The 27986-nt window shown below is 47.0% G+C and overlaps 5 protein-coding genes across 6 annotated transcripts; 3 read left to right on the top strand and 2 right to left on the bottom strand.

Moving 5' to 3' along the window:
• The first annotated feature begins 49 nt into the window (after positions 1-49).
• LOC6608942 (activated Cdc42 kinase-like) lies at positions 50-9886 on the top strand. 2 transcript variants are annotated; one of them, XM_002033620.2, is made up of 8 exons: positions 52-114; positions 1301-1370; positions 1449-1848; positions 1905-2987; positions 3055-3791; positions 3853-4072; positions 8024-9331; positions 9389-9886. In XM_002033620.2, exons 1-8 carry the CDS (start codon positions 111-113, stop codon positions 9578-9580), a joined length of 4014 nt encoding a protein of 1337 aa, XP_002033656.1. In that variant the 5' UTR covers positions 52-110; the 3' UTR covers positions 9581-9886. The 2 variants fall into 2 exon arrangements, with proteins under 2 accessions (XP_032571686.1, XP_002033656.1); XM_032715795.1 differs by lacking the exons at positions 8024-9331; positions 9389-9886 and adding an exon at positions 4287-7878 and having other exon boundaries at positions 50-114.
• Positions 9887-14705, bottom strand: LOC6608941 (condensin complex subunit 3). The gene is made up of 7 exons (XM_002033619.2): positions 14460-14705; positions 14213-14389; positions 13323-14137; positions 11745-13263; positions 11097-11678; positions 10882-11037; positions 9887-10600 (listed from the first exon to the last, which is right to left on the bottom strand). Exons 1-7 carry the CDS (start codon positions 14703-14705, stop codon positions 10040-10042), a joined length of 4056 nt encoding a protein of 1351 aa, XP_002033655.1. The 3' UTR covers positions 9887-10039.
• A 909-nt stretch (positions 14706-15614) lies between these two features.
• Positions 15615-18552, top strand: LOC6608940. The gene is made up of 4 exons (XM_002033618.2): positions 15615-17133; positions 17189-17421; positions 17477-17873; positions 17936-18552. The coding sequence occupies exons 1-4, from the start codon at positions 15670-15672 to the stop codon at positions 18443-18445; spliced, it is 2604 nt and encodes an 867-aa protein (XP_002033654.1). The 5' UTR covers positions 15615-15669; the 3' UTR covers positions 18446-18552.
• Positions 18553-18949: 397 nt separating this feature from the next.
• On the top strand, positions 18950-20072 carry LOC6608939. The gene is made up of 3 exons (XM_002033617.2): positions 18950-19134; positions 19207-19415; positions 19480-20072. Exons 1-3 carry the CDS (start codon positions 19056-19058, stop codon positions 19795-19797), a joined length of 606 nt encoding a protein of 201 aa, XP_002033653.1. The 5' UTR covers positions 18950-19055; the 3' UTR covers positions 19798-20072.
• Positions 20073-21819: 1747 nt separating this feature from the next.
• On the bottom strand, positions 21820-25033 carry LOC6608938 (nose resistant to fluoxetine protein 6). The gene is made up of 10 exons (XM_002033616.2): positions 24763-25033; positions 24334-24700; positions 24209-24282; positions 23947-24149; positions 23778-23890; positions 23512-23722; positions 23270-23451; positions 22748-23213; positions 22451-22693; positions 21820-22391 (listed from the first exon to the last, which is right to left on the bottom strand). The coding sequence occupies exons 1-9, from the start codon at positions 25031-25033 to the stop codon at positions 22484-22486; spliced, it is 2097 nt and encodes a 698-aa protein (XP_002033652.1). The 3' UTR covers positions 21820-22391; positions 22451-22483.
• Between the last annotated feature and the right edge of the window lie 2953 nt (positions 25034-27986).

The following is a 27986-nucleotide window of genomic DNA, read 5'->3' as shown; positions in this document are numbered from 1 at the left end:
CATAGCATTTTCCAGCACTGGTGCCTGGTAATAGAGCCGACTCCGCGTGACGGTCATACTTATTGCAGCAAAAAAACAAAAAACAATGCAGACGCACACGCGAGTGTAAAATGGGTAAGTTTGACAGAAAAAGAGCTGTTTTAAACTGGAAAATTGTCTTATTGTGCGGGTAATAATATGAACTCGTTGGTGACATGTGAAAAGTGCAAGAATAACGACTTCCAACTGCAGTTTCCTGCTACGTAGTTGCGACGAGGCTTCCGCCTGCGTGTGCGAGTGTGTGTGCGTGTATGTATTGGCCGATCGATTTTATTTTGCATATTCAAGGACAGCGAAGTCCTGCGGGAAAGTGCGGCCGGGATTAGAGGGAACGGGAATCGGGGCGGCACCGGAAACTAGAGCGAGCTCCCGGTCCCAAGCCGAATGACTCAGTAATCGCCCATGAAATTCCCGGGACGATATCAGCTCCGCAATCTGTGTACATGCATTTGTTGCTTAAGTTCCACCCCGCATCCCAGTGCCGCTTCCACTCCCACTCCAACCTACCCCTTGCCCACCCACTGTGTCAACTCCGGAGAGGACAAACAATGGCCCCTTGCAGCCGGATGACAAATGCGGGTGCAGCGACATCAAGAAAGAACCTTCGAATCTGGCGACGCGACTATCAGATACTCTTCTTTCCTTAGTTTGCCTATGACACTAAAATAATTTATAATTGGATCAATCAGACTAATTCGACGTATTAAACAGTACGACAATGGAAGTTTAACTTTTATCCACCCAAATGGATTACTTAATATGAACATTAATTTCTGATTAGGATTCAATTGGAGTGGCACATCTAGTTAGATATTTTGACATAGTAGCACGAAAAATGTTTTCTTCAATCATAAAACTTCCGAAAAACTCACCTTCAAGAGGAGGTGTGTGAGGGTTGTATACATTTTATGAGAGTGAGTGAGAGTGAGTGTAGGGTATAAAATAAGGCAATCGGAATTCTGTGTCAATGTGCTCACGTACTCCTGTGAGAGGATGGTGGAGATGGAGCGGGGACGGGGGCAGAACTTTTGGGTATTCAGGAGATGTGTGTGTTTTATTTTATCATATTCAAAAAACCATCTGCGTTGGCGGATCGATCGTTAAAGAAGTTATTTATTGCATAGGGTATTCCCCCTACTCGCTCTTCACTTCAAAGATAAGGGCCCCCGAGATTTGGTCTTGTGCGGTCGCTTATATAGTATCTATATAATATATACCCACGATCTTAATGTGTTTATTTTTGTACATTCCTCCGTTCCAGAGTATCCACAAATTGATTTATACGAATTCCTCACTGAGTCCGAACTGCAGCAGTACTACAATGCCGTCAAGTGAGTGACCCAAAAAGCGGAAGCACTTCCCCCCTGTCTTCAACCGAACTAACTCATTATAATTTTTACTCCCCGCAGAAACGAATTGAAAATAACGAACGCGGCCCAATTTAAGTATGCAGCGGACGAGGATTTACGTTTCATCGGGCTCTCCCGCCCGGAAATCCGGAGGCTGCGTAAGTTCTACGAGAAGCATTTTCCCCACAGCTACCTCAGCAAGATCAAGCGTCTGCTGCAGGCGCCTGGCACTATGGTTAAGCGGGAAGAGGCGCCCGGCGGCGGAAGTCAATTGGCGCTGGATGGCAGTAGTGCCTCTGCATGCTCCTCTCTGGCCGCCAAGAACGGAGCCAGTTCTCCGAGCAAGGTGCCCAACAACAAGCACATAATACCGGCGGACTCCATTAGTGTAAACAAACAGTTGGGAACCGGCGAATTTGGGATCGTCCAACAGGGAGTCTGGTCCAATGGCAGCGAACGGGTGAGTCCAGAGCAGTTTTGACCAACTTCAAAATTGTTATCGTCCATCTTTGACAGATCCAAGTGGCTATTAAGTGCCTGTGCCGAGAGCGCATGCAGTCAAATCCCATGGAGTTCCTTAAGGAAGCGGCCATTATGCATTCCATCGAGCACGAGAATATCGTGCGCCTATACGGCGTTGTCCTGGCCACTGACTCGCTCATGCTGGTCACTGAGCTCGCCCATCTAAGATCACTGTTGGAATGTCTCAAGGATTCGGGGCTGAGAGTCAGTTTCCTCACCATTCCCACGCTCTGTGAGTTCGCCCTACAGATCTGTAATGGAATGCGCTACTTGGAACAGAAGCGCCTCATCCACAGAGACCTTGCGGCGCGAAATATTTTAGTGTTCAGCAAGGACAAGGTCAAGATCTCCGACTTTGGCCTGTCAAGGGCACTGGGCGTGGGCAAGGACTACTACAAGACCAACTTCAACGTAAATTTAAAGCTGCCGATCGCATGGTGTGCGCCGGAATGCATCAATTATCTGCGCTTTACCAACGCTTCAGATGTGTGGGCCTTTGGAGTGTGCCTGTGGGAAATGTTCTCCTACGGCTTTCAGCCCTGGGCGGCACTTACCGGCTTGCAGATCCTCGAGGCCATTGATGCACCCAACTACCAGCGGCTTGAACAGCCCGACTGCTGTCCCAGCGAGTATTATACATTGATGATGAAGTGCTGGCAGGATGATGCTGCCAAGCGACCGCGGTTCGGTGAAATCTATGACCAACTGCCCGATATGAAGCCAGAGCAGCTTAAAGCTGTAGTGAATTGCACAGAACCCAAAAAGGACCATCTACTTTATCGCCAGGGCGATATTATAAGCGTTCTAGACCGCAACACGGGCACACCCTTCTGGAAAGGAGTGCTTAGCACTGGCAAGACAGGCTACTTCAACCCCTCCAACACTGTGGCATTCCTCGAAGGTCTGCCCAGCTCCACGCGTGATTCATTTAGCCGGGTGAGTGACCACAGAATCAGCAAGCGCAAGCTGCGCACCGAGATGATATCGAAGCCACAGAACGACTTTAAGCACACCGGCCACGTAGGTATTGACGGAGCAACATTTGGAGACATCGCATTCCTAGGAAGTTCGCAGAGTGTGAGTCCTGTGATCCAGTCAATTTCCTTCCGTTTACTAATATGTAATTGTTTATTATTTGTTTCAGTACAATCACGTGCCCAAGCAGATAGTGACGCCCTACAAACCCTCGGAGGACATTGAACAAACACCTCTCCTACTGCCGCCCACACCCACGAGTCCCGACTCTCTTCAGACTGCTAGCGGGTATTTCCCAGAGGGTGCCAACAGCGGAGGAGCTATGGGTACCTCCATGAACCCCACATTCATTCCATCCGCCGAACACACGCCCAAGCTGATAGCCACCAACGGCCAGAGTTCATTCGACTTTGCGAGCGGGTCTACAAATCCGTTCTTTCTTAACAGAGGAGACGATGAACTGGAGTTTGGCTTGCACAACAACAACTATGGTGCAGATGGGAAGAGTGTCCATTCGGAAACGGGCTGGCGTCCCACCTCTCGAAGTATTGTAGATGATCCTCATGAATACCACGAGATATCAGATGATGAGATAGCGGCTGACAAGCTGGATTTTGGGCCCTCGCTGCTAGACGAGATTAACTCGATGTTTGGATCGATAAGCGCTGCTACAGGCAGTCATCCCAAGTCGCCCGGATTTGATCATGTGAACAGCAAAAATGAGATTACGGAAATGTCCGCCAAATTGGGTCAAAAAAGTGGTGACACCAATGGTAATAAACATGGCCATGGACTGCTGCCCACGCTCTCGAAAAAGAAATCGTCGGGAACTGTGAAACCTATTTCTGTGAAGGATGAAAAAATTCTCAACCATGCCATCGAGATAGCCAACGAAATTAGTGCTAGGTGAGTTGGACACTCTAAATATTTGTTAAATAAACTTTAATTAAAACGCTTATTGTTTTAGGTCGATGATTGATCTGGTCTCTGATCAGACACCTGTCATCCACAGTCCCAAGCGCAAATTTAGTTTTAGGTTTCCGCACTTGAGTAATAACGGAAGCGGTGACAAGGCTGGTGGATTAGGAGCCAGCGGCTCTGCCCACACGCCTACCCATGGCAATGCTTCGCCCTTTTCCAAGAAAAAGAATTTCACCGAGGAACTGCAGAGCATTCCGGATATACAGGTGAGCCCTTTAAAGAGTGCAATCAGTTTAGTTACCCAGTACTGCTATGCCACCGATCTCCGGTTCTAAAATGGATTCTAATCCTTGAGTTTTGTCTATACTTTGCTCTTTCTCCTTCATCTACATCGTTGCCCTTTCATTTCCCCTTATGCGTTTGCGTTTGGCATTTTGTTTTGGTTGTTTTCTCGTTTTGCTCCTCCATTGAACCGAGCAGCGTTTCCGTTCGCTGAGCGAAATCAAAAACAGCACCGATCTACGTGTACCCATCTTTGACAAGGAGAGCTCCGATTTTCTATTTCAAAAGTCGCGCGAGATCCTTAGCAGGCCATTAAATCTGGAACGTGAGTGCGCGGATGAACAGCCGCCGAAGAGTATTGACGACAATATCATGGACATTGAAAACACACTGAAAGCGCTCAACTTGGACTTCATGCACACCTACACAGAGTTAGATAAAAGCGACTCCAACGACACGATTCTTAACGACCAGCTGCCGCACATGGCCAGTCTGGACGACGGGATCAGCAGTGCTACCGGAAGCCTAAAGTCAGCGGTGTACAGCTACAGCAACGGCGTGCAAACCATGTTCGATTTTAATGCGGCCACTAGTCACCTGGACAAGCACCTTCAGTACATGCATAACCAGGCCCAGCTAAGCGCAGCTGCCCCCATCGATCCCAAGCCTATGGATGACAAACGGTCGAGCACTCCAGACACGGGATTCGCCTCGCGCGACACCAACATCTCGTTGTCGCGTCGTAGCAGTCAAAAGTCCAGCTACAGCCCTCAAGAAAGTTTTCATTTTCCGTTAAAAGGCGAGCCCCTGTTTAGCGCACCACCAGTGGTTATGTCAGGAGGATATGCCAGCCTCAAGGATGAGCTCGGTTACGAGAGATTCGGAAACGGGGCCACCAAGCAGATGCTGGCCAGCGCCTCGCCCATTAAGTCCGGAATGGGCTTGAATGCTAGCAGTGGCTCTGTTTACATGGGATCCAAGGGCTACCGCCAGCGTTCAACATCATTCAATGAGAGCTTCCATCCCATTTCACCGGTTCTCTCTGAACCGCCCCAGCGGGAGAGGGGCGTGATCCAGCGACAAGTGAGGTTGGAGCAGCAGCCGCCGTTGCCACGACGCTCCGCCTCGTATAAGCCCCGTTCGATCAGAGCTCGTACTCTAAGGCGATTAAGTTACAACCCAATGACCCTGGACTCGAGTTCATCCAGCGGCGAGGAGCCTGTCAAGCCAAACCTGGCCCGTTCCGAGTGCGACATCCGCGCCAGAGTGGGGGCCAGCTCGAATTCGTCGTTGGGAAGACGGCGCCGGGCGGGAATGAATCGACAGGTGCAGTCCGCATGCCACGACGAACGTGAGGTTATCATCTCACCTCGACAAATGTACGGATCCAATTCGAGCATCAAATCGGCGCCGCACTATAATATTGGCGGGCAAAGACGCAGCTTTCACAGAGGAGGACCTGGTGTCATGGGTGGTGGCTATGAGCAGTTCCAATACGACGAGCGCATTTACGATTTTGGAGGTCGTGGTCCGGGCAATAACTACAACATGGCCCAAGCGAGTTATTTGAGTTCTAGTCAAAAGCCCAGTTATCTTTGGAATGGATCCGAATTGCCCGGATCCGGGTCGGGCTCGTCTTCAGCTGCTTCGTCGGCAGTGCAGGCCACCTACAGGCCAGGAGCCGGAACCTCTATACAGCGACCAATGAGCGGTGGAGCTGCTCTGCACGAGTTCGATATTAGTCGTCTGACGGGAAAGAGTCCCACTTCCACCAACTTCGTGGGAAGTTCGCCCGAAGAACTGAAACAGCGCCAGCTTTCTGTGGGCTCCCTTCAGACGCCAAATAAGAAGGTAGCGAAGCCCCAGCGACCCACGGAATTCCACTGGCCGGAGAAGATACATGCATCGGCGGTTAAGCAGCACGAGATGCACTGGCGACAGGTGCACCAGCAGCAGTCGCTGCCCACAGCATCGATTATCACAGCAGCGGTTGGTGGAGCAGTTTCGACCCGAAAATCTAGTGATAGCTCTTCCTCGTCGAGCACCGAGAGCGAGGATGAGTTCCAGTTCCGGCGCGAGTTCGTGGCGCCGCGAATTCCGCCCAGTCCGGCTCCATAACTAAGGAAAATGCTGAAATACGTTCTCAATTTACTGTTTGGCAATGTGATGTCCGATTAGGCGATGGCGATGGAGAGATGCGAATTGAATCCGGAAAGCCGTGGTCACGAATGGATGCTCCGCAAGGAGCTTGGCGATGTTGTGTTTGTGCTACTGTCTGTGTGTGAGGAAGGGAGCGTAGAGTGTTGGCGTCGAAGAGTAAATTGTAGAAGTATTTACAGCGAATAGATTATATATTTTTTGGATTTGAATTTTTTGAAGCGAGATGAGAGTGTGCCTTATAGGAAAACACCGAAGACCTCTCAGAACAGATAATAATGATGTGCAGATCAGCTGCATACCTTCCAAACTTCCATTACATCATCTATCACACGGTTCATCATCACCAACAGCTAAACTCTATTGTATCAATAAAAGCGGTTTTCTTTTTCCAGTTCGATAAAGTATGTGGAAATATAGTGGTCTGTAATTAGATTTGGACTTCTGTAACTTATTGTAAAAGGCCCTAATTCATCAAACTTTATCTAATTTGAAAAAGCTAACACCGCGAAAGTTTTCTCCGCATTTCTCAAACAGAATATAAATTAATAGCCTTACGTCAATATACCAAACGTTTCTTCAACTTTTCACTACAAACTAGCATATATAACAAAGATAATGGCTTCCAAACGGAATAGAAAATGTTCAAGAATTTTATAAAATGAAACCCCACAAGAGCTTGGTTGTCGAAAACAGTATTGCAAGGCACACGACAAACACGAAACACCTACACTTTTTGAGGGGAATCCAACTAGACAGGGTATTATCCATTGCCGGTGAGAGCTGAGTTCTTAGAGCCCACGGCAGTTATAAGTCACACACAGACACTGAAAACAACTAGACAGACAGACAGTCACCCACACAAAACTGTTGACAATCCTCACAACTTGTCCACATTCAAAGACATTCGATCGGATTATGTGCCATATCCTGACGCTTGCATTTTTTATGAAACCAAAGATAAAGCGAAACCAAAAGCAAAAACCTAAACCAAAACCAAACAAGTTAGACGATACCGAAACCAAGAGAAGCATTTACACTCACTTTAACTAGAGTGTCGAACCCTAAGTATCTTTAAGATTGAAGATTGAAGAGTCAAGCATTGGAATACTAAACAAAATGAAACCGGAAAGCAAAACTAAAATAACTTTCAATTGATTTGCCGACGGCTGCAAAGTGTCGAACGTTTTTGATAACCTCACTAAGAATATATTATATGAATTAAACTTACTAAAAGATTTTCGCATTCTATGCATTTATGGATAACATTAAAATGAGAATATTATATACAGATTATATATACACCTACCTAAATCTAAATCAACCTAATTATATGTATACAAATATTTAGTACGAAGGACGTAATGTAAGCATTGCGAAACATGATATTCTAAACTATGCGTTTGAAGCGTTTCAACCCAGAGAACATTAAACTAAAATTAAAACCAAAATTTACTCGAGTATTATAGAAGAAACCCCAAAAGTAAACTAAACTACACTTAACTAAGCGACAACTATTTAAAAAACAAAAGAGTTTGAATTCTAAGAACCAAACAAGTTAATTGGTAATCAAAAACGAAATTGTTGTGCATATTTAAAGGGATTCAATAAAAAAACTAATTCTGAATTTCAATATTTCTGGCGTTGGGTCTTGCGATTGCTTCTTGAGGGGCTTCATTCATTTCCCCTATGCTTTAGTTATTATTGTTTTGTATCCCTACATTATCATTTTGTACAATTTCATTTCCATTCACTTTATTCCCACCCCGCCAAAATAGTCACTGATCGGCAAGGAGGGACTGGAGGCCTACAACAGCCTGATCGAGCGCAAGGCCCTGCTGGACATTGGTCCCAGTCCGGCTGCCACCTTGCTCCGCCACCTGGACACCGACGAGTTCGATCTGCAAAGCCTTCACCAGTCGCAGCGCCCAATGACATTGCCCACTCGGGGTGCCACCCAGCGGGTGCGCAAGGCGGAACTGGCCGCCGGTTTGAGTCGGCACAATGACGAGAACTCGAATTCGCTGGAGGCTTGCGAGAGTCCCAGCTACATGACCCACGGCAGTTACAAGTTTCCCGAGGCACAGCCGACAGAACAGCTTCCGGAGCCGGAGTCGCCGAATCCCATACCCTTGCCGCCGCGCGAGGGCAAAAAGCAGGTGAAGACCAGCACCAAGCGGCATGTGCGCAAGTATCCGTTGATAATCCCAGCCAACGGTCTGCAACGCACCCTCAGCAAGCTGACGGACTTTGGTGACGAGGCTGGGAAATCACCGGAGATCTCCACCTCTTCCCAGCCACAGCCAGGACGAGCCATCGAAGTAGTGGCTGCTGTCCGGCCGAGTGGCATGCGACGTCCATCGCTATCCTCGGAACGGGAATACGAGAACATGCCGACAGTCGGTAAGGAATCCGCACACACCTACCAGAACTTGGATAAGCTAACACCCGCGGATGCTGCCGGATTAACGGATAAAGCTTCGCTGCAGTTCGAGTCCATCCTGGAAGCTGACACCAGTAAGGAGGGCATTCTGCAGTCGCCGGATGTAACCGACGGATTCTACAACTTTTCCATTCAAAAGGAGCACTACAACAAGGGAAAAGACGCAGAGTTTGAGGCCACTCAGATATCCGGCCTGTATGTGAACGATGACGAACTTCGTAACCTGGACATCGAGAGCAGTCGGCGCACTGCCACTCCAGGCAGCAGTTGCAGCGCTTTGGAATCGGAGCACAGCCAACCAGACGCGTTGCCGTCAACAGAGACGGAAGTGAGTCGTTTCTCAAGTGTGGACAATGAGCTGGCTGGAAATGCCCTATTTAAGAAGGTTCGAGCCTCCGTGAACATGGCCATGAACAGGAAGTCCATTGCCGAAACCAGCTTAACCAGCAACCAACCAGGAGGAGCTTCTGCCAAGCCCCAAACTGAAGCAGAATACTTTGCCGCCACCGCCGCCCGACTGGCGGATTCCAATTCGGTGAGCTGTGAGGATTTGCTGGAGTTCTCTGACAAGAAGCCCAAGGGTTGCGAACGAGGCGTGGACTCGGACGAAGTGCGTATCATGGTGAAAGTGCTCGGCAAAGATGTGAGTTCACTGTGCATTAAGAAGCAGATATCATCTAATCAATTGTTTATTTCACAGAGCACGCCCAATCGTTGCTTGGGTGCCCTGGAGTTCATCAACTGGGACGTGCACAAGTCTATCAAGCTCATCAAGTTGCAGAACCTGGTTAGCGAGGCCAATCTCAGCCTGGAAGCCTCCTTCGAGGCGCTGCAGCAGCACGAATGGGATCTACACACAACGGCCCACAAACTAAATGGCCTTAAACTTTAAATACTCCTTTAAGGCCGGCCCCCACTTCTGGATCGCCTTGATCTGGTTTCAACGACCGCCGTTGCCTTAACCTCATAACTATCGTTTCTAATTTGTAGGCTAAGCATGGGATAGGCTTAAGTAATTTGGAACTAACGTAATCACTGCTCGGCATTGGCTGCCTTCATTCGGATCTATAGAATCTCAGCATGTACTTATTCACGCATGCTTGGTCTGCATGCAAGTAACCAGCATAAAATATACATTTATGCACATATGTAGACATTTTCAATAAATTATAAACATTTAATATACGGCCATCAGAAATTTTCATGTTAAATTATTTAACGATTTATTTAAACTTTATACTACTACATAATTTATACATATTTTACACAAACAAACGGGTACGCAACTTAACGCTAACGAACGAACACAAAACACACAACGTGAAACTATCAGAATGAGTTTGGGCTGACGCTATTTCCGCCTGCTGCGCTTGCCGTCCGTGCTCATGGACAAAGCCACTGCCCGCGTCACGCGCTTCGGCGTGGACACTTGCAGTTGGCCGCCACTGAGGTTCATCTCGAGGGACATCCGCTTACGGGTCATGACTTTGGAATTTATCCGCTGCGCGCGCGCCTCGTTTCGCGTGGTCACCTTTGGGGTGCTGGAGCTGGGGCGGGATCGTATTAGAGATATCGTCTTCTTGACCGTCTTTTTGGGTTTCGTTGACTCTGGTTTAGCGTCAGACTCTGACTCTGTTTCCGAGTCCAGCTGAATAACAATCACAGGAGGTACTTGGTTCTCCTTGATCGATGAGGTGCTGTCTGTGGGACTGTTCGTGTTTTTGGCCATCTGCTGTCGGCGGGTATTCCTGTTGTCTAGGCGTTGCTGCTTCCGCCGCGGCGAAACGCGGGGCGAAGAGAGAGCCGTTGAATCACTGGACCGTAGTGATCGGGCGTGGGAATCTGACGGACTTCGTCTCAGCACTCTTTTCCGTCCGTTTCTTAGAGGCGTTTCCAGATGAACGACCTTTCGCTGATGATAATTAAAACAAAAAAATAATGTAAAAAATACCCTTCTGCGATGTGAGATTATTGTGCTTTCTATAGTACAGCTTTCCAATTGCAAAGCGAAGCAAGTGGTGCATAACTAATTCTAAAGCTCTTAAAGGAAACTACAATTTGTGTTTAGTTTTAAAAACATTTGTTGATTGTTAATGCCGATTGCAACTTTTCTCTTAAACTAAACAGCGAGTAGGTGGTGCGTATGTCCTTTGGGAGTGCCTAGAGCTGCAAGCGAAAGCGCCTCATACTCACTTTGCTAACTGGGTTGGGCGTGGACTGGGATATGGAAGTGCTGACAGCTTTTCTGATGCGCAGCGAGCGGATGCGTAGATGGCTGGCTTCGTGTCCTCCTTTGGGACTGGGTGAGGCGGCAGTGGGCGATGCTTCGATCACCTCTGAATCGTTTGACTTAAAGAGAAATTAAATGTTAAAGACTGTGGTTGTCTGAAGAAGAGCCTTTCGCTTACCTTGTTTGCGGCATTTGGACTTTCGCTTATCTCCTCGTCGGATGATTCTTCCTCAGTGGAGAGCTGCTTTTCCGGTGTCTTCGACGACCGGGCCATTGCCATTTCGAGGCGACGTCTCATTTGTGGCTGGCGTAAATTTCGCTTGGATGTCTCTACCGCTTCAGACTCAGTGCTTTCCTCTGGATTGGGCGACTGCGGTCCTAATAAACTCTCGGCTTCTGAATGGCTTATGGCCATTGAGCGACGCAGGTGACGTATTCCCACAATGTTATCTTTTCCAAAGGTGGTTACAATGGGTTCCGGGACTGGCACTGGCGGTTCGGCTGCCTTTGGAGTTTCAGTAGCGTCTACTGCGGTTATGGCAGCAGGTTGCGTCACATCGTTCGGAGATTCTTCGGTAACAGGAGCTTGCGACTGTGCTGGCACTGCAGTTTCCGATTCTGCGGTGGTCACAGTAGCCGTTTCATACTCTTCATCACTTTCGCCTTCATCCGGATTCCGACGAGGTGGCGGATTGAAACTGCCGTTTACCACCAGCTTGAAGTTCTCAATGCACTTGATCATGCGCGGATCTAATTCGCTCTGAAAATCAAAAGGAGTCAGGTAAGCAAGCCCAGAATATTAAGGGATTCACAAAAGAGTACTTACAGCAATCAGATTCTCCGCCAGAGCAAGTAGTTCAGCCTTCACCTCCGGACCGTTGAAAACGTTTATTGCGAGGTTTGTTAGCTCCTTGGCCAGTAGACGGCACATATCTTTGCGCTCCGTAAAGTAGTTTTGAATGTATTGCAGAAAACTTATCGCTATTTTGTTGTGGATATTCGTTTGTGGCGTGCTCATCTCCTGCACGGTCATTTCGATGAAGAACTTGGTCAAGTGTTCGGGTTGGACGCCGTGAAGCGGCGAGTCAAAGTTGCAGGTCCAAACGGTGGGAAGGAAGCACGGCTGTAGGAGATTATGCTTGTTCAGGCGTCTCAGCTCTTCGAAGAATAAGCCCAGCACCTGGTTGATAACGGGCTCGGTGTTTGGGTTAAAGTACCGCTTGAGCAGTAGCTCCATCACATCCGTGCGATCGTCGACGTGGCCTCGGAGCACTAAGCGACAGAGGCCGCGAACGATTGCCATCCCCACACCTCTGTGCTGCACTCGTTCCAAATAGTGTCCCAGTACCACGAGGATGTCACTATTCTGCTCGTTGTTCTGCGACTGGCTGCCATCGTCGTCATCGTATAGCTCCTGCATCGTGTACAGTTGTCGCCGCTTCGTCTTTGACAGTGAACATCCGGTCTGGTTAAGATCGTTAAAGTAATCCACACCATAGCGATCCAGTAGCTCCAAAATGCAATTGGCCGACGCTTCGCACAGACGGACGTTGTTGTTTTTGCAAAACTGCACCACCACCACCTCGAAGACCTCCCTGCTGTAGGACTCGTAGAAAATGCTAAAGGTGGTTCCGCATTTAATGGACCACTCAAAGATGTCTACTTCGGCGCACGGTAGGTAACGGCAAATGAAGTCCTTGTACAGCTGGCAAAGACTTGGCGTCAGCTTGTGGACGTGCGGCGATGCGGTCATGTAGTAGGAGATGTAGAGACCCTTCAGCACGCGCTCTTGCTTGGAGAGCTTCGGGCGGGCGGGCATTTCAATCACGCCGTGCTTCTCCAGCAGCGGCCTAATTAGTTCGGTGTACTCTTCGGTGACAGCGATCTTTTCATCGTTTACGGACTGCGCCCGAATGTACTCCCTCTGGCGCACATAATTACCCTCCAGTTCTTCCAACTCAAGAATTTTAACTTTCAGGGAAGAGATCTTCATCTTTAGCGGAGTGTCCAAGTCGTCCAGCAACTTATTGATCAAACTTCGATCGTGAATCAGGTCGTTCTGCTTGTTGTTCAGTTCACACAACTCGTATATGATCTCGATAAAATACTGTATACGATCGTTAGTATCAGTGATCAGTTGCTCCATGCAGCGCACCAGCACGCGCACGATCTTGTGGTCTAATAGGCAGTCTTTTAGCAGATTAGTGATCAGCAGACGCATATTTCCGCGCCCGATCTCGTCGCCTAGATCGTAGGTCTCTAATATCTCCACCAGCGAGAGGAGCATGTTCTGGAACTCCACCTGGGCAAACTTGTCCATATCGGGCTTTTGAAACTGACAGAATCTACAAAACGGAATACATTTAATACCAACTGGCGGTAAGGACTAGATTCTGTGACTTACTTATCCATATAGGTGCAGAAGACACTGAGTTCCGGCAACAGCGATTCGATTTCAGGCGCTTCCGTCTCCATATATTCGCTAAGACACTGCCAATATAACAACAGCTCTACGGTTACTGAATCGTGTGGGATGCAGCGGTGCAGCTCGCAGTCATCGCTTAACGGGAGTTGATCGATGAGTTGCCGTAGGTCCGTTTGCTCGAAGATCACTCTAAGCATTTGCTTGGCCACGCGTCGGAAGCGCAGAAGCTCTTCTTCATTCGAGTCCAGCTTGAGAGCCGCTATCAGAGAGACGTAGTTTTGCTGGTAGGATTCAATCCACGTCTTTAACATGAAGTTGATCACTGTTTTGCGCACGGTTGCCGATGTATCGTTAAGTCCCTGCTCCAGCAGGGTAAGCCGCTGGGCCACCTTGTAAGAGCGTACCGGGTAGTTGCACATGTTGACGTAAGTGTGTCGGCGCACCTTCTCATCGACATCCCAAAGCCGCTCCAGGATGTGCGGAATAGTAATGTAATTTCGGCCCATGCACGTGATGATGCACTGACGCACGTTGGGCGAGGGATCGGAGGTGAGGTGGTACATGTACGCGCCCACGACGACGTCGCTGGGATTGTCTGGATTTTGAAGGCGCTGCATGGCCAACACGGCCTGTTTGCGAACACTGGCGGACACATCCTTCACCCGGTCCAGCATTGCTTCCAGTATATCATCGCACTGGTGGTCATCCAAGGCGGCATTGGGTCCGAGCTCTTTAAGTATGAGATTCACAAAGTAACAGATGCGATAACGTATGTGCGGGTTGCTCGAATAGGTCTGTGAGGCGGAGAAAACAAGGCACTAGCATAAGGAACACAATTCGACAGCACAGTAGGTACAGTAGACACTCACCGTAAGCAGCCAGTGAAAGGTATCGCCCAGCATGGGCTCAGTACCATCCGAATCTGAGCTGGTGACGAAAGTGGCGCAGAAGTTGAGGGCCATGTTGGCGTTCTCATTGCCCTCCTCAGCCCCCAGGACGGCTTTCAACACGTTGATGAAGGCCTTGCGAAAGGACTCGTGTCCCATCTGTCAGAAATGAACAGTGTTACACCGTGAAATCCCAGATTTAACATACAGGAATTCTGACGCCACTCACCTTTGCGTACAGTTGCTGCATCTCTTTTGAGTAGCGCTTGTGCAGGGATTCCTTGAGCTCGGCTTGTCGCATTATCGCGTACATAAGTTCCGCGGATGCGTCGGAGGTGGGGGCCACGATCTGATCCTCGTTTTCTTTCTCACCATCCTTTTTAGACTTTTTGGTGGCCGCCGGACGCTTTTTTCCTCCCGCTGCCTTGGTTGTGGGTTTTTCCTTCTCGCCCGCCTTCGCCTTTGGTTTGGCCATTCCGAATAGTTTATTCTGTTTTATGTGGTCCGCAGCCTATACTAGATTTCCGTTTTTTACGGTTTAATCTTGAAAACTGTTTTCAAATTGCATCAAACGATGGCGAAACAAACAAGCGTCGCGTTATTGCTTTTTCTTCATTCCACCCCCGTTCGCTTGTCAAATTCAAATGATGCGTATGTATTTTTTAGTGTGTTTCTGGTGTTAAGATCGATAGGTGTGAAGGTTGCCTATCGATGGCTCTGCTCCATTTTAAATTTAACGGAATTATGTGTACACACACATTTTCGTTTGAACAAACATTCCGATATTTAAATAATGATATTAATATCATCATTTGCTGCGTTAAAGCTGGTGAACTGAGCGTATAACTGTTATTCATTTTTTTATATAAACTGTTAATTAGCATAGCATTTAAAGCCATATTTAAAATCAAGTATACGATTTTTTGCTCTACTCATCATTTTCTAGATGCGGCAATTGGGATTTTACAAAGGGTGGGTTTCTAAGAGGAAGGGGATACTACAAAACAAATATTTAACTTTCAAATGAAAAATATAGCTGGCAGATAAGAAATTACCCAAAGGGGTTGATGTACGTTTATGCTAAATATCAGACACGTATTAGGTTTTGATGCACAATTACGGCTATGTATACAAAAACGCTGACCCACACAAAGATTTCCAGATTTTCGGAACTTCTTTTTCCGAATTCCGAAAACTGATGATCAATTATGGTTTACACCATTACTAACCAGTCAATAAATGTATATTGTTGCATACTTTCAGGCTCAAAATTAGAAAATTAAGGCGCAAATTAAGAAAAAAACGAAATCGTAATGTAGTGCCAAAATCATATATTTAAAATAAAAGCTAGCTAGAGAGAAATTGTCATTTGATAAATGTTTATTTTCATATATAAAATATACTAATAGAGCCTAGTGTCGCGCGAAATCTCTTCAAACATGTCGCGAATATCGAAGCGCGTCTACGAGGCGAAGTCCACTTACCCGGATCGCACCAAGTCCGAGGAAAAGTCCTTCACGGAAGTGAGTGTGCCGATCAAGAAGCTGGATACGGCGCTGCTCCTCCTGAGCTCAAAGGAGGAGTGCGTCCTGCTGACCATTTTCAGCCACATTACGGACTTTGCCCGCCGCCAGGATGTGAATGTGCTGGAGCTGAAGGCCCATCGCTTGTTGGAGCTGCTGCTGGAGAAGGATCTGTTCATCGCGTCGGAGAACACGATGATCCGTCGCTTTGCTCTATACTTACTCACTGCTCTACTGGACAACACGGACATGTCCACCTACGAGCCAGAACAAGCGGATCAGATCCTGGAGCTAGCGTGCAGATTTTACATGAAAGAGGTGGACGACTTCTGCATCGAGTACTTGACGTATATACTCAATGTGTGCCTGAAGGATCCCCAGATGGCACATGGCATTGTCGAGGCCACCGAGTTCCTGGAGAAATTTAAGTTGGTGTTCATAAGCTCGGAGAATCCGGACACCGTGTTCAACTCGATTGAGGCACTGCATCGGATGCTGCTAGTCCAGAGTGCAGATCAAATGCTGGACTTTACAACTCAGCCGGATTTTCCGGTGGATCGTATTATCTGTGAGGTTACCAACGAGTTCCAGGAGATCCGCAAGGCGGCCCTTAAAACGTTGAAGACTCTGCTGGCGGACACTGGCGACGATAGCGTCTTCGAAGCACTGAATCGTTGCTACTTCGTGCTGGAGCAGTTGGTCAAGGTGTTCTGCGAGAGTCCACAGGGGCCGGAGGCTGCCGATGTCATCGAGGTTCTGGCCACAGCTCTGCGATCCGAGAAGATGACCAAGCTGTTCTTCGAGCAGAACCTGTTCGACCAGGTTGTCGAACAGGTGCGCAATCACATGGACCTCATGCCGCTGGAGATGCGCTGCACCATCATATCGATTTTCGCTGAGACGGCTCAGTACGAGCAGTTCCTACCAAGGATGCACAAGGCTGAAATCGCAGACATGTTCCTCACCTGTTTAATGCAGAACAAGCCGGCTCCGGCTGCCTTCGTCATCCAGGGACTCCATCGCATGTCACACCATCCGGAAGCACTGCGTCGAATTGTGGCTGCGTATCAGGAGGGAGCAATTCGCAAACTGGTGGCCATCCTCATGTCGCCGGACGTGGCCATCAAGGCTCGGGAGCAGGCGGGAGAGTTTCTGTCCCGTCTCCTTGTGGCTGCATTTCGCGAGACAGCTGCCCAGTTGCAGGAGCAGGACATCGCTGTTGTTCTTACCGCGGTCATTGCGCAGGGACAGCCCACTCTGTCTATTGATCTCATCCTATCGCTGCTGACGATCATCGAGAGCCTGGCCCAAAAGGAGGAATACCGCACGATCCTCGGCGAGTATAGTTCACTTACCGAGCAGCTTGCCCAGCTTCTAATGGTGATTAGTCTAAGATTATTGTGTATCTCCCAACCTTACCTTGAAGTGATTGCAGCGTTCCTTTGCCCACTCCATCCTGGTTAACAACATCTTCCGGTGCCTGTGCACTCTGATCGACGAGGCTCCAGTGCGTGAGACATTGCTGGCCAACTACATAGTCTCCTCCATGAAGCGGGCCCTGAAGTCCCTGTCCAATCTGGTGAAGACATCGGTGACCAACTTCATTCTACAGACCACACGCTTCAACGAGTTCATAGATGCCTACATCGACCGTGGGATCATGGAAGTGTAAGATATAATCTGCTTGTCACTCGAGTGTACTTGAACCATTCGTCTATTCCAGATTGTTGGATTTCCAGAAGCACGCCTTCTGCATTTCCACCTGGGGCCCGGCCATCGAGAGCATCCTGTCCAAGTGTCCCACGATGAAGTTCGCCATTCGCAATTGCCTCACCTTCACGGACATCACGGCCGGCAAGGATTTCTATGTGTCGCGCAGGAAGTTTGAGGACTTCCGCAAATTTCAGGACATTCTGCGCAACGATTGCTCGCCTTTGGATGCCGTCCTGGTAATGAACTTTGATCGTCCCAAGCCGAATCAGAACGATGTGATCGCCGTGCCGCTGCGCTGCTTGAGCACGATCACGGACTTGCCTGGCGATCAAGGTTGGGGCTACTGTAAGCGACCTGGAGATAACAACTTGCCGCAGTATTTGGAGGCACTCAATCAGACACTAGCGGTGGGTTGACCTCATCCTGTCATTACTTCCATATACATATGATTTATTGTAACTTTTTCCAGATGCACGGCTTGGTGGAGAATCCCGAGCGAGTGCGTCGCACTATTGACTTCGAGAACGTGGCCAAGCGGAGCAAGCTGATCGCCCAGGCGGTGAACGCCGTCATGGGCGAGAATCTCAAGATTCTGGACCTTAACTCAACGGAGGAGTGCTGCCGGAACACGGTCCGCTGTCACTTGCAAGAACTGCGCCACGTGCTGCACACCAACTTCATTCCACTGGGCATGGTGCGCAGTGGCTGCCAGTTCGAGCGGGCGATCCTCTTCAAGGGATTGGCCGACCAGATCGGGCTGCCCTGCACCTTGCAACGCAGTGTGGACGGCCGCATGCTGTACAACGAATTGCCACTGCCGCTGGAGCCGGAGAAGGATGTGCACTGCGACAAGAAGACGCTAAAGTACATGCCCTGGCGAATGCTGCGACCCACCCACGTGGTGGACCTCCTCTACAACGTGGGCGAGCTGTATCCCATGCAGAGTCGCCAGGCGCTGCAGTACCTGCGCCTCTACTAGTTCCCAGTTTTCTGGGCCATGATCTACATGATGCGCTCGCCAAATTATCCTGTCCAATTGCTTCTCATATGCTGTATGCATGTTTATTAAAATTGTTTTATCGGGTATGCCTCTTGTTTATTTTGTTATAAATACACCATTTATGTATAAATGTAATAAAACAACTGATATGGCGGGATCTGGCAAGATCTATGGAGGGAACTGATGGGATCTGTTGGGTTCTGGACTGCGGACTCTGAGATCTGGATCCGGTGTTTCATTAGTATTTTAGGGAATGGTATTTACCAGCAATACAACTATTTTTTAAAGTAGATTACATATTTAAATAAAAGAATCTTTTTCGATTGGTCGTCCGAAAATCACATAAAAATATTATGAATAGCGGTATCTATCTATCGATAGGAAAAAGTAATACTTCTGAAAATCCTGGTTTGCATCCCGACTACTTACGGAAGCCACTGCGCATGTCCTTCCCCTGTTGCACTGCGTCTGACATTCGTGGTCCAAGTGTCAGATGGCGAGCAGTGGGGTTCACGGAATGAGGAGCACGTAAACAAGAGAACCTCGGGCCACGTTAGATTAGCCAAGGGATTGGGTGGCCAGAAGCAGGATGATCCGGCCCTTCGTCACGTTGCTCTACTTCCTGCTGACCAGTTCGTCCATCGTGTTCACGGCCTGCGTGAATAATGGTGAGTCCTGCGACAGGGCGACCTTGGCGTAGAAAAATCAATAACATCTTCCATGTCATCTCCGCTGTCCAGTGACGGGCACCAGTTCACCCGGACCCGGACCGAGTACCTCTCTGACCAGTGGGCACATTCACCGCACGGCGGCAGCCATCGAAAGGGTGAACAAACTGTGGTGCTTCGCCTGCCACACGATGGATGATGGGGAGGCCTGCGTGGATGTGGCAGTCCGGAACGATTCCGCACTGATGAAGAAGTGCCAGGGGGAGGAGTTCATCTGCATGGTGAGTGGCTAAAGGATCTGATCTATAGTTCTTAAATCAATAACCATAACCCACTCAATGCCAGGTCAAGCGATTTTCGTACACCACCAGCACGGAGAACTCCACCAGTTCGCCCAAGATGTGGTCCCTGGACCGGCGATGCACCGCCAACTGTGAGCCCGGCTGCATCATCATTGGCGAGCGGACCAAGCTCTATTCCTGCACCTCCTGCTGCGAGGAGTCCTTCTGCAATACGGGTCGAGGAGCTGCCTCCGGAATCTTCCATCGCGAGGACACGGGCATCGGCACACGGCTCTTTTGGCTGGCCGCCCCCTTTCTGGTCAACATGTCGCTGGTCCTGTACAAACGGCACGCCGGTCACGTTCTCCTCAAGCTGCAATAGGCATCCGGGTCACCTCACAGAATTTACGAGCACTCAGCGCTATCGATGAAGATGCTACACACTGAACTCAACTCCACTAAATGCCAAATCCTAGCTAACTTTAGTTCGATCTCTTCTGCAATGTAGATAGGCCATCATGTTGCCGGGTGATAGGAAGAGCCACAGCGAGTTCACACCCAACAAAAAGGGTGTGAATTGGACCCTTGTTTCTGTAGGCTAGTACTAATATTATATTTTACCATGGATTACATTTAATTAAAAATAGATTTCCCAGATATGGTTGGGTTTTTTGATTTTATATGGTTTATACAATACTTTGCAGTTCGCAGATATCTTAAATATTATATCATCTAAGTTGAGGTAACAACTTGAGCCTACAAGAATGTAATCTAAAGCAAGGAGTTAAAAAAGGACCTTACAGTTGGAAAATATTACGTTTTTGACCTTTCTTGAACTCTAATGGCAAATTCACGCCAAAGCCGTAAAAAATCTGAGTAAGAAGTATCTGATAGTTGATACATTGGCCTTCTGACCATATCGTGTGCATAGTTTTTTTTTTAGGAATTTAGTTAGCTGGTTCGGACCTCAAATAGCACAGAATCAATCAATTAATTATTTGGAAGTTTTGATTTTTATCCAGTAACTGTAGTGCATTTCAAAATTGATGACTTATAAGCCAGCTTATTACATTAGATTACAAGCTATAAGCACATTAATTAATTGCGATCCCGGTCTGTTTCCTTCGGCGATTGCTTATCCCTATGCAAACTGTTAATAGAATAATTGTAATCTCTAAATTGGGGGCCATTGTCGGACAACCCCAGCCGTATTGCATTCCATACTATGGTAAACATCGAGGCAATGAATACATGCATTAAGCCCTTCATTTGGCCCTGTGAATTGCATTATGTTTCCGTTTCCACATCCACATGCCCAGCTTCCTCTGTCTGCATCCGCATTACGAATTTTTGAGCTGGGTGCGGATGGGGGATTCTGTGGGACGGCCCTTCTGGGCAGACATGAAATATTTATTGGACAAGCAGTCGCCGCATCGTAGGAGTGTTTATAGGCAGCTCGGGGGGCGGGGCAGGACCTCTCTTCCGGCCTTGGGTGGGCGGCAGATCCTGCTCATCTAATGGAGTTGCCATTAAAAACAGATACTAACATGAGACATGCTGCATCCGTGTTTCCGAGCGTGAGCCTCTTGTTTTGTCCTTATTTTCGAGTCTGGAACGCACCACGCCCTCTCATTTGGGCCACACATACAAGAAGGCTTGTTAACGCCCATAAAGTACACAGGAAACTAACAGAGAGAAAATGTGTTGCAATCACCAAAAGTTAATTTAAAAAAAAACATTTTTTTTGTTTAAATGTCCTGGATTCCTTTAATCGTAATAAAGATATTTACATATGACCTTGAACAATGAATAGGTCGAATAAACACAAAGAACTCCCCTTTTTGAGATAACATTTCTTGCACTGCATGCGATTTTCCTGCTCCAGTTTTGTTTCCCCAGAGGGATATTTTCCGGACCAAAAACGCTGGGCTGGACTGGCTCCTAGCTGAACTTCGGGCTCCTAGGCTCCTCCATCTTGGCTAATAAAGCCGAGACAAATCTCTTCATTTCGGGCTTAATTTTCTTAGCAAATTTACATAAATGACCGAGGGGAGAATGGCATGGAAGGAAGTTGGATAGGGTTCAGGTTCAGCCGGCTGGCCATCCATCATGGCTCTCGGTGGGTGGCGAAGTGGCGGGGTGGATAGCTTTATGTGGCCTTTGTGTATTTGGCGTTTATTTTTGCGGCTTTCATGTCGTAAATATTCATCAGACGGCAAATTACGTGGTTTCCATCGCGCGCCACTCACCCGCTCCTTCGTCGGCATCCTTTGGCGTTCCGGGGGCACTTTTCGAAATGTGGCGGAACGTATCCGGCAAACAATAAAGTGACCGCATCGCGAGGCCCCAACCCCACCCATAACCTTGGTCATGCAAAACAAAAAACAATAAACGGTGACAAAAAGGCAACAGGATGCGCATAAAAACAGGACCAACAAAGGCATAGACAACAACAAAAATAACCATTAAAGGACATCAGTAGGCGGTGAATGCGGCCCAGCCATTGACAACAGTTTCATTTATGAAAAATAATAGCCACGGCAATATGCAAAATTTATTATTATATTTGCGTTGAGCCGCAAAAATGCGACGGATTTCGAGCCTCGACCCCAAAAAGTTGATGTGACTGTTCGAGCAAAGCCAACACGACTTTGAAATACCCTTTCAGAAATAGTTTGACTTTGTTATTTGAAATAAGAACTAGGAAATACATGGCAACCAAGTTGATACCGGCAACTATTTCTAAGTCTATCTACATTTAATAAAAAAAAAGAATAACAAAAACACTAATAATTTCCAGTCGGCCACTCAATGAGATTAAACAAGTCAAGTAAGTAAGTAAACTATTCAAGTGACGATCACAATGTGATAATATACTTGATTAAAAATAGATTCATTAAGTTGAAGATTACTCCGAATTTAAAAGGCACTTGTGATTTGAAGCCTTCTTGGGTGCATTCAAATGAAATGTGTTATCTGTGGGCAGTTACGATTAAAAATATGTTCTTTAATAATAAATTCTTTATATGAACTACCTTAGTTACCAGAATTTGGATGTTATTATTTAACTAATCTACAGTTGAAGTTGTAGGTTCCAGTAGTTTTTCTGGGTCCCTAGGCTCCTTATCATCAATATGAGATGTCTGTTTTTCGATAGGAGGGCTCTTTCCCTTTGGCCTCAGGAAAATGTCAAGTCCGCCAATTGGTGCCTCAATGAGCAGATGCAATGCATAGGAGAACAGCAAGGTGAACCCTAAGGTCGACCAGAAGTTAAGCATCTGAAAATTGGGTATTTTAGATGCCACTAAATCATCATTATGTAATAAACCTACCATTCCGTAATCCGAGAAGTAAGTGCTCGTTCTGGTAATCCGTGCGTTCATCTCCATGAAGAACATGTGCCATATAAAAACGGAATACGAAAGCCTAGAGAGTGGTTGCCATAGCGGAGAGGCGAGGAAACTATTGGCAAGTCCTCCGTATCCCTGAATGCAGGCGAAGATCACCCAGCAAAGGGCCAAAGCCCAGCCCACCCTGGTTAAAGTGTAGTATAAAGACTCCGCCAAGGTGGACGCGTCAGGTCCAGACAACTTGGACGGCGGATACAGGGCAAAGATCGATGTGAAGATCATGGCCAGACAGAGGATCCATCCTGACCACACGGCTACCCAGCTGAGCTGGAACTTCTTCCCTCTGTTCAGATGCAGGAAGTATCCGAAGAGGAATCCTATCAGCCAGGGTGTAGCATGAGTATGGGTTGCATAGTACCCATCTCGCATGGCTTCTGGAGAGGCAGTCCTGGATAGAAAGGGTTATGTAAGAACTTGATCTTAATACCAAAAAGTATGACTTACGTGATCATCATTGTATATCCATTGACCATCAGGGTGGCAAATAGACAGGCGGTAAGTAAAATTATAAGAATGAAGATACCAGCAGCTGCTTTCTTGCCCCATTTGTAGAGGGAGATCAACAGTATCGGCGAGATAATGTACAGCTGCATGTCCATCGACAGATACCAGGATTGACCTATGCACTAGATTTGGAAGTGTTACATATGTTATATTCTTCTGATGCAGTAGTACTGTGCACTCACCATGGCATCTGTGTAGTTATTCACGAACAGCAAAGTCCAATACCAACCAGTCTTGCAAGCCGCGTTTCCTATGTAACCACCTACAAAGAGTGGTCCACTTGATATCAAGGGCATCAGCTTCATGTGGACCACTATGGCCATTGCCAGAAGTGGAGCGATGCGGATTAGGCGATGTAAATACATCATTAGCACATTAAGTTTGCCTTTGGTCCTGCGGATAATTGCACTTAGTATGGGGATAACTTTGTCACTCAATTTTGACTTACTTATCCATTAATCGCAATGGAATCAGAGCCACTAACAAGCCGCCAATCACTAGAAACGAGTCCACGGATAGGAAACCATGCAGAATAAAACTGGCAAATGGTTTTTCCACCCACTGCAAAGCGATAAAGCCTTTTTAATTGATTTTCAAATAAGTAGAATATCACTTACCAACGCTGCACTGAACAAATTGATGTGTGGCGAAATAAGAGTCACTGAGTACTGATGGCAGGTTATCACCCAAATCAGGGACATGCAGCGAATTCCATGAAGGCAGTCGATTACATTCGGATTCGAATGGCTTTCTACAACGCGAAATAGGGCTCGAGAATTGGCCCGAGCTGAAAAAATCTTCACAATGTCCGGAAGCTGAGCTGAAGGTGGATTGAAAGTATATAATATCCACAAGGACTCTTATTAGCGGCTAACTTACCCTGATCTTTGACTAGAAAGTAGTCCCACAGAGTAAATAATGTCACTATGAAACTCATTACGGATAAAATAACTCTGGAAACAAAAGAGTTAGCCCAAAGTGGAATGAAGCTTTAAAGGACCTACATCATAAATATGGTGAGTCCATCCCAGGGCTCACTATCACTGGTCTGGCAGCTGCCTTCGCTGATTGTCATGGCTGAGCTGGGAACACTGACATTGAGTAACTTCTTCATCAGTTGATCCACAAACGCATTCATGTTGACCGCCGAGCAGGATGCAGGAAAGCAAGTGGCTGTTCTGAAGCTACCGATGTTTCTTTCGATCCCCAGAATTTTGGCAGGAGATACCGAGAGGAAGCAGTACTTTCCTTGAATAGTTCTCTTCTGGCCGATGATCTCCTTTCTGATGTTCAGGCACTCGTCAAAGTTTCCCAGGTCGTACGAATTGCCGGCGAGTAGACCCGATGGAATGGAGCCCCAGGCATCGATCACTGCCATTTTTAAAAACATAATTGATAAGTCCAGTTCTCTTTTTTATACAAACTTCACATACTCTTCAACGCCCAGTACTCAGCACTTCCAAGTCCTGTCATCAGCGCCTTCATGTCGCTGAAGCACAGCTGATCCTCTTCACTCGAAAACTGGGACTCCAGGTCGCCTAAGTCTTGCAGTGAAATATTTCGAAAGTATTCGGAAAATTCGATGCCCAAGGACCTAAGTTGCCTGACATTCCGAAACTGCGGTATGACATCGTCACTATTCGGATTCCCGGCACTGATGATCACAATACCGCACAGTAGAAATACTACCACGTTGTTCGTCATGCTAGTTAAAGTGTTATTGGGGGTTTGTCAGCGAATGAGGAAGACCTTTATATGCGAATTAGCCAGTGATAAGAACCGCCAACGACAATCAGTCTTGATATTAGTCACTAGATAATAGGTAATAACATTTAAAATGCCTGATTGAACAATCTTTCGACTTGTCACTGGCGATTGTTAAATCAGTACTTCAGCAGCGATACCTAATAGAATCGTCACAAAACGGACATGTGTACCAAAGTAATTTGGCCTCTAATCTAACTAGGTGCTTGAAGCGGTCTGCTTTGGCTTCGATTATTAATAAATTTTAAATAAGTTAAGTGTTTGCAAATTGCCACAATACACAATCACAAATAGACATAATTTCCGTTGGATAATGGGGTGATATTCAGTAAAACACATAATCTAAAATGAATGAATCTTGGGTAAATGTCGCAAAATCATCGAAATAGTAAGCATACCCCACAGTATTTCTAGGGTATATGTCACAGAGATTCCCGCTGGTGTTATTGCTTTGCCCGCTTTATTCATTCATTATTATGTATTGCCACTTTGGCATTGGCACACTGTTTCGCCATGTTTCTGGTTGTTTGTTGTTCGCTTGTTTGCTTTTATTTGCCATCATTCCGTGCACTCGTTAGCGGTTGTTGTTGTTGCTGCTTTGTCGCGCCAAGTCCACAAAGAAATTTCAATTAAAATGCAACAATGCCGCACTCCATCATTGGGGCGACGCGCCAAGCTGACAAACCGCGACACATTCCCCCGCCAGGGATCCTCCAGCTGCTCCTCCTGCTGGTGCTCCTCCTGGTGCTCCTCCTGGCACTCCTCCTGGTGCTCCTCCTGGCACTCCTCCCTGCCGGAAGTCCCCAAGAATTTGGCAGCCACGAGAATCGCACGTCTCGCCAATGGTTGGCAAATGACTTTTCATGGCGCAAAGTTTTTGGCCAGCGCTCGAGAAACTGCAATAATGAGTTGGGGGAAAATAAATTAAGTTTACGTAAAGTTTGCTAAAGAAAGATATTCAAAGTCCAACTTAGAAACCTAATAAATGTATACTTTTTATAAACTAATAAATCAGGAAAATGTATTTGTCATTAAAATACCAAATATTTATAACATATATATAACATTTAGCTTATAGTATTAATGTATGAGTGTTTCTTTATAGACATTAAATATATTTTTTTTAGTGTTTTTACTAATTTTAATCATTACTTCAATAAAAGGTGTTTAATGAATAACTATGATCATTCTGTTTAATCTTTTATAATCCTTACATTAAAGTTCAAAAGAAACAATTGTTTTAGTTTTTAATTTTTGAATAAAAAATGTAACTCAATTAGTTAAATATGTGCAAATAACCCCTTCGTCGTCATCGTTTTTTGTGTTTAAAGTGCTGGCTTAATACTCTTACAATATCAAAGTCCTATGTTCAGTTCCTAGTAAAGTTCTTCATAGCACCGCCGTGGGTGATATGTCCTTCCCCGCCGCCCACGAATTAGGATGATGCACATGCAGAACATTGCCAACTGGCCAGAAACAAGTGCAAACCGGGCAACATCTGGCGGGGAGCAACATGGAGCAGCAGGCACGGACAAGACCGGGCTGATGTTCCATTGACAGCACCCGAATGTCAGTGGCCTTGTAGACGGCTGTTCCAAGGCTCAACCACCCAAGGGCCACCCACCGCCTGGGGGATCGGCTCCCTTGCAGTGACTGTGTAATTAAAACTTTGAGTAACAGCCACGAAAACTACAATTGACTGACTGCCTGACATCCTGGGGGCATTGTTGTGTTTGGATGGTGGGTGGTTGGGTGACTGGGCTGACGGGTGTGGGTGGTGGGTGGTGACCTAAGCTGTCAGTTGGCGCCACTTTGGGTGCGAAGTGTTTTCGTTTTTTTTTAATAAACTTTCACCAGTCTGCTGGCAGAAGCTCATCCCTTATTGGATTTTCAGCTTTCGGGATGCGAGCGATGTTGATGGAAGCGGAGCGAGCTGAAATGGAGATAAAGAGATAGTTGAAAGTCGAAGGACTCTGGCCTTTCACCATTAAGAGCTTGCTCTGCTCTTGCGATTTGCGTAAACGATTTTGATAGATTTTGATGGGATTTTGGCTTTGGTTTTGAGTCGGTCTCGAGTGCCTCGAGTTTTCCCGCTGGCTGACTCCTGCAGTCCTTTTTGCCCACACAAAGTTCTGGCTTTAATTCCAGCCATTCTCGCCAGCTGCAGGACACGGAAACGCACTAAGCGCAAATTAGAAGGAGCTGAGGAGATTTCGTGTTGGGAAATTGATTTTCTCGTGTCTTTTCTTTTGCCAGCTTAACGGTAATTTGCTCGCACACAGCCACACTTAGCGAAAAATTGTGTCTTTTGTAGTGGATATTTTAAATATTTAAGATGCGTTTTAATGGTAACAACTGAAATTGCTTTCGCAAAACTACGTTATCTAGTTATATTTAAATTCAAGTTAATATATTCTGATAAATTCCTTTAGTTGGGAATACTTTCCCTGTGCATCGTGGTTCACTCGGATGCACACACCCAAAATGTGGCTTCGCTCACGTTTAATGCTTTACATGAATTTGCATATTAATCTTGGGTTTCTTTCCCATCTCCTGCCAGGTCCTGCCATCTACGCTCTTGTCCTGGTGTCCTGGCAACCTTTCCGAAATTACACAGAACTACACATTTTGGTTTGTCACCTCGGCATTACGGCACGTAAAGCGTAATCAGCTGTGTGTGTAAAGCTGTGGGCCATTCCCAGCCACCCAACAGCCACCCCCATTTACCCCTTTTTGGACCCGTCCCCTCGAGCGTATGCAAATGAGGACCCCGCGTTGTTGCCAGCTGCTCTCAAGGCGACTTAACGCCTGCTTAATGAACATAAATTAGTCAGGTGTCGCTGCTCGGCGTCCTTTTCCCACCTAACGCCCCCCCTTTAGGGAGCTCGGGGGC

The sequence above is a fragment of the Drosophila sechellia genome, chromosome 2R (genome assembly GCF_004382195.2).
Source record: "Drosophila sechellia strain sech25 chromosome 2R, ASM438219v1, whole genome shotgun sequence".
Taxonomy (NCBI): domain Eukaryota; kingdom Metazoa; phylum Arthropoda; class Insecta; order Diptera; family Drosophilidae; genus Drosophila; species Drosophila sechellia.
This window is presented reverse-complemented; position numbering and strand designations above follow the sequence as displayed.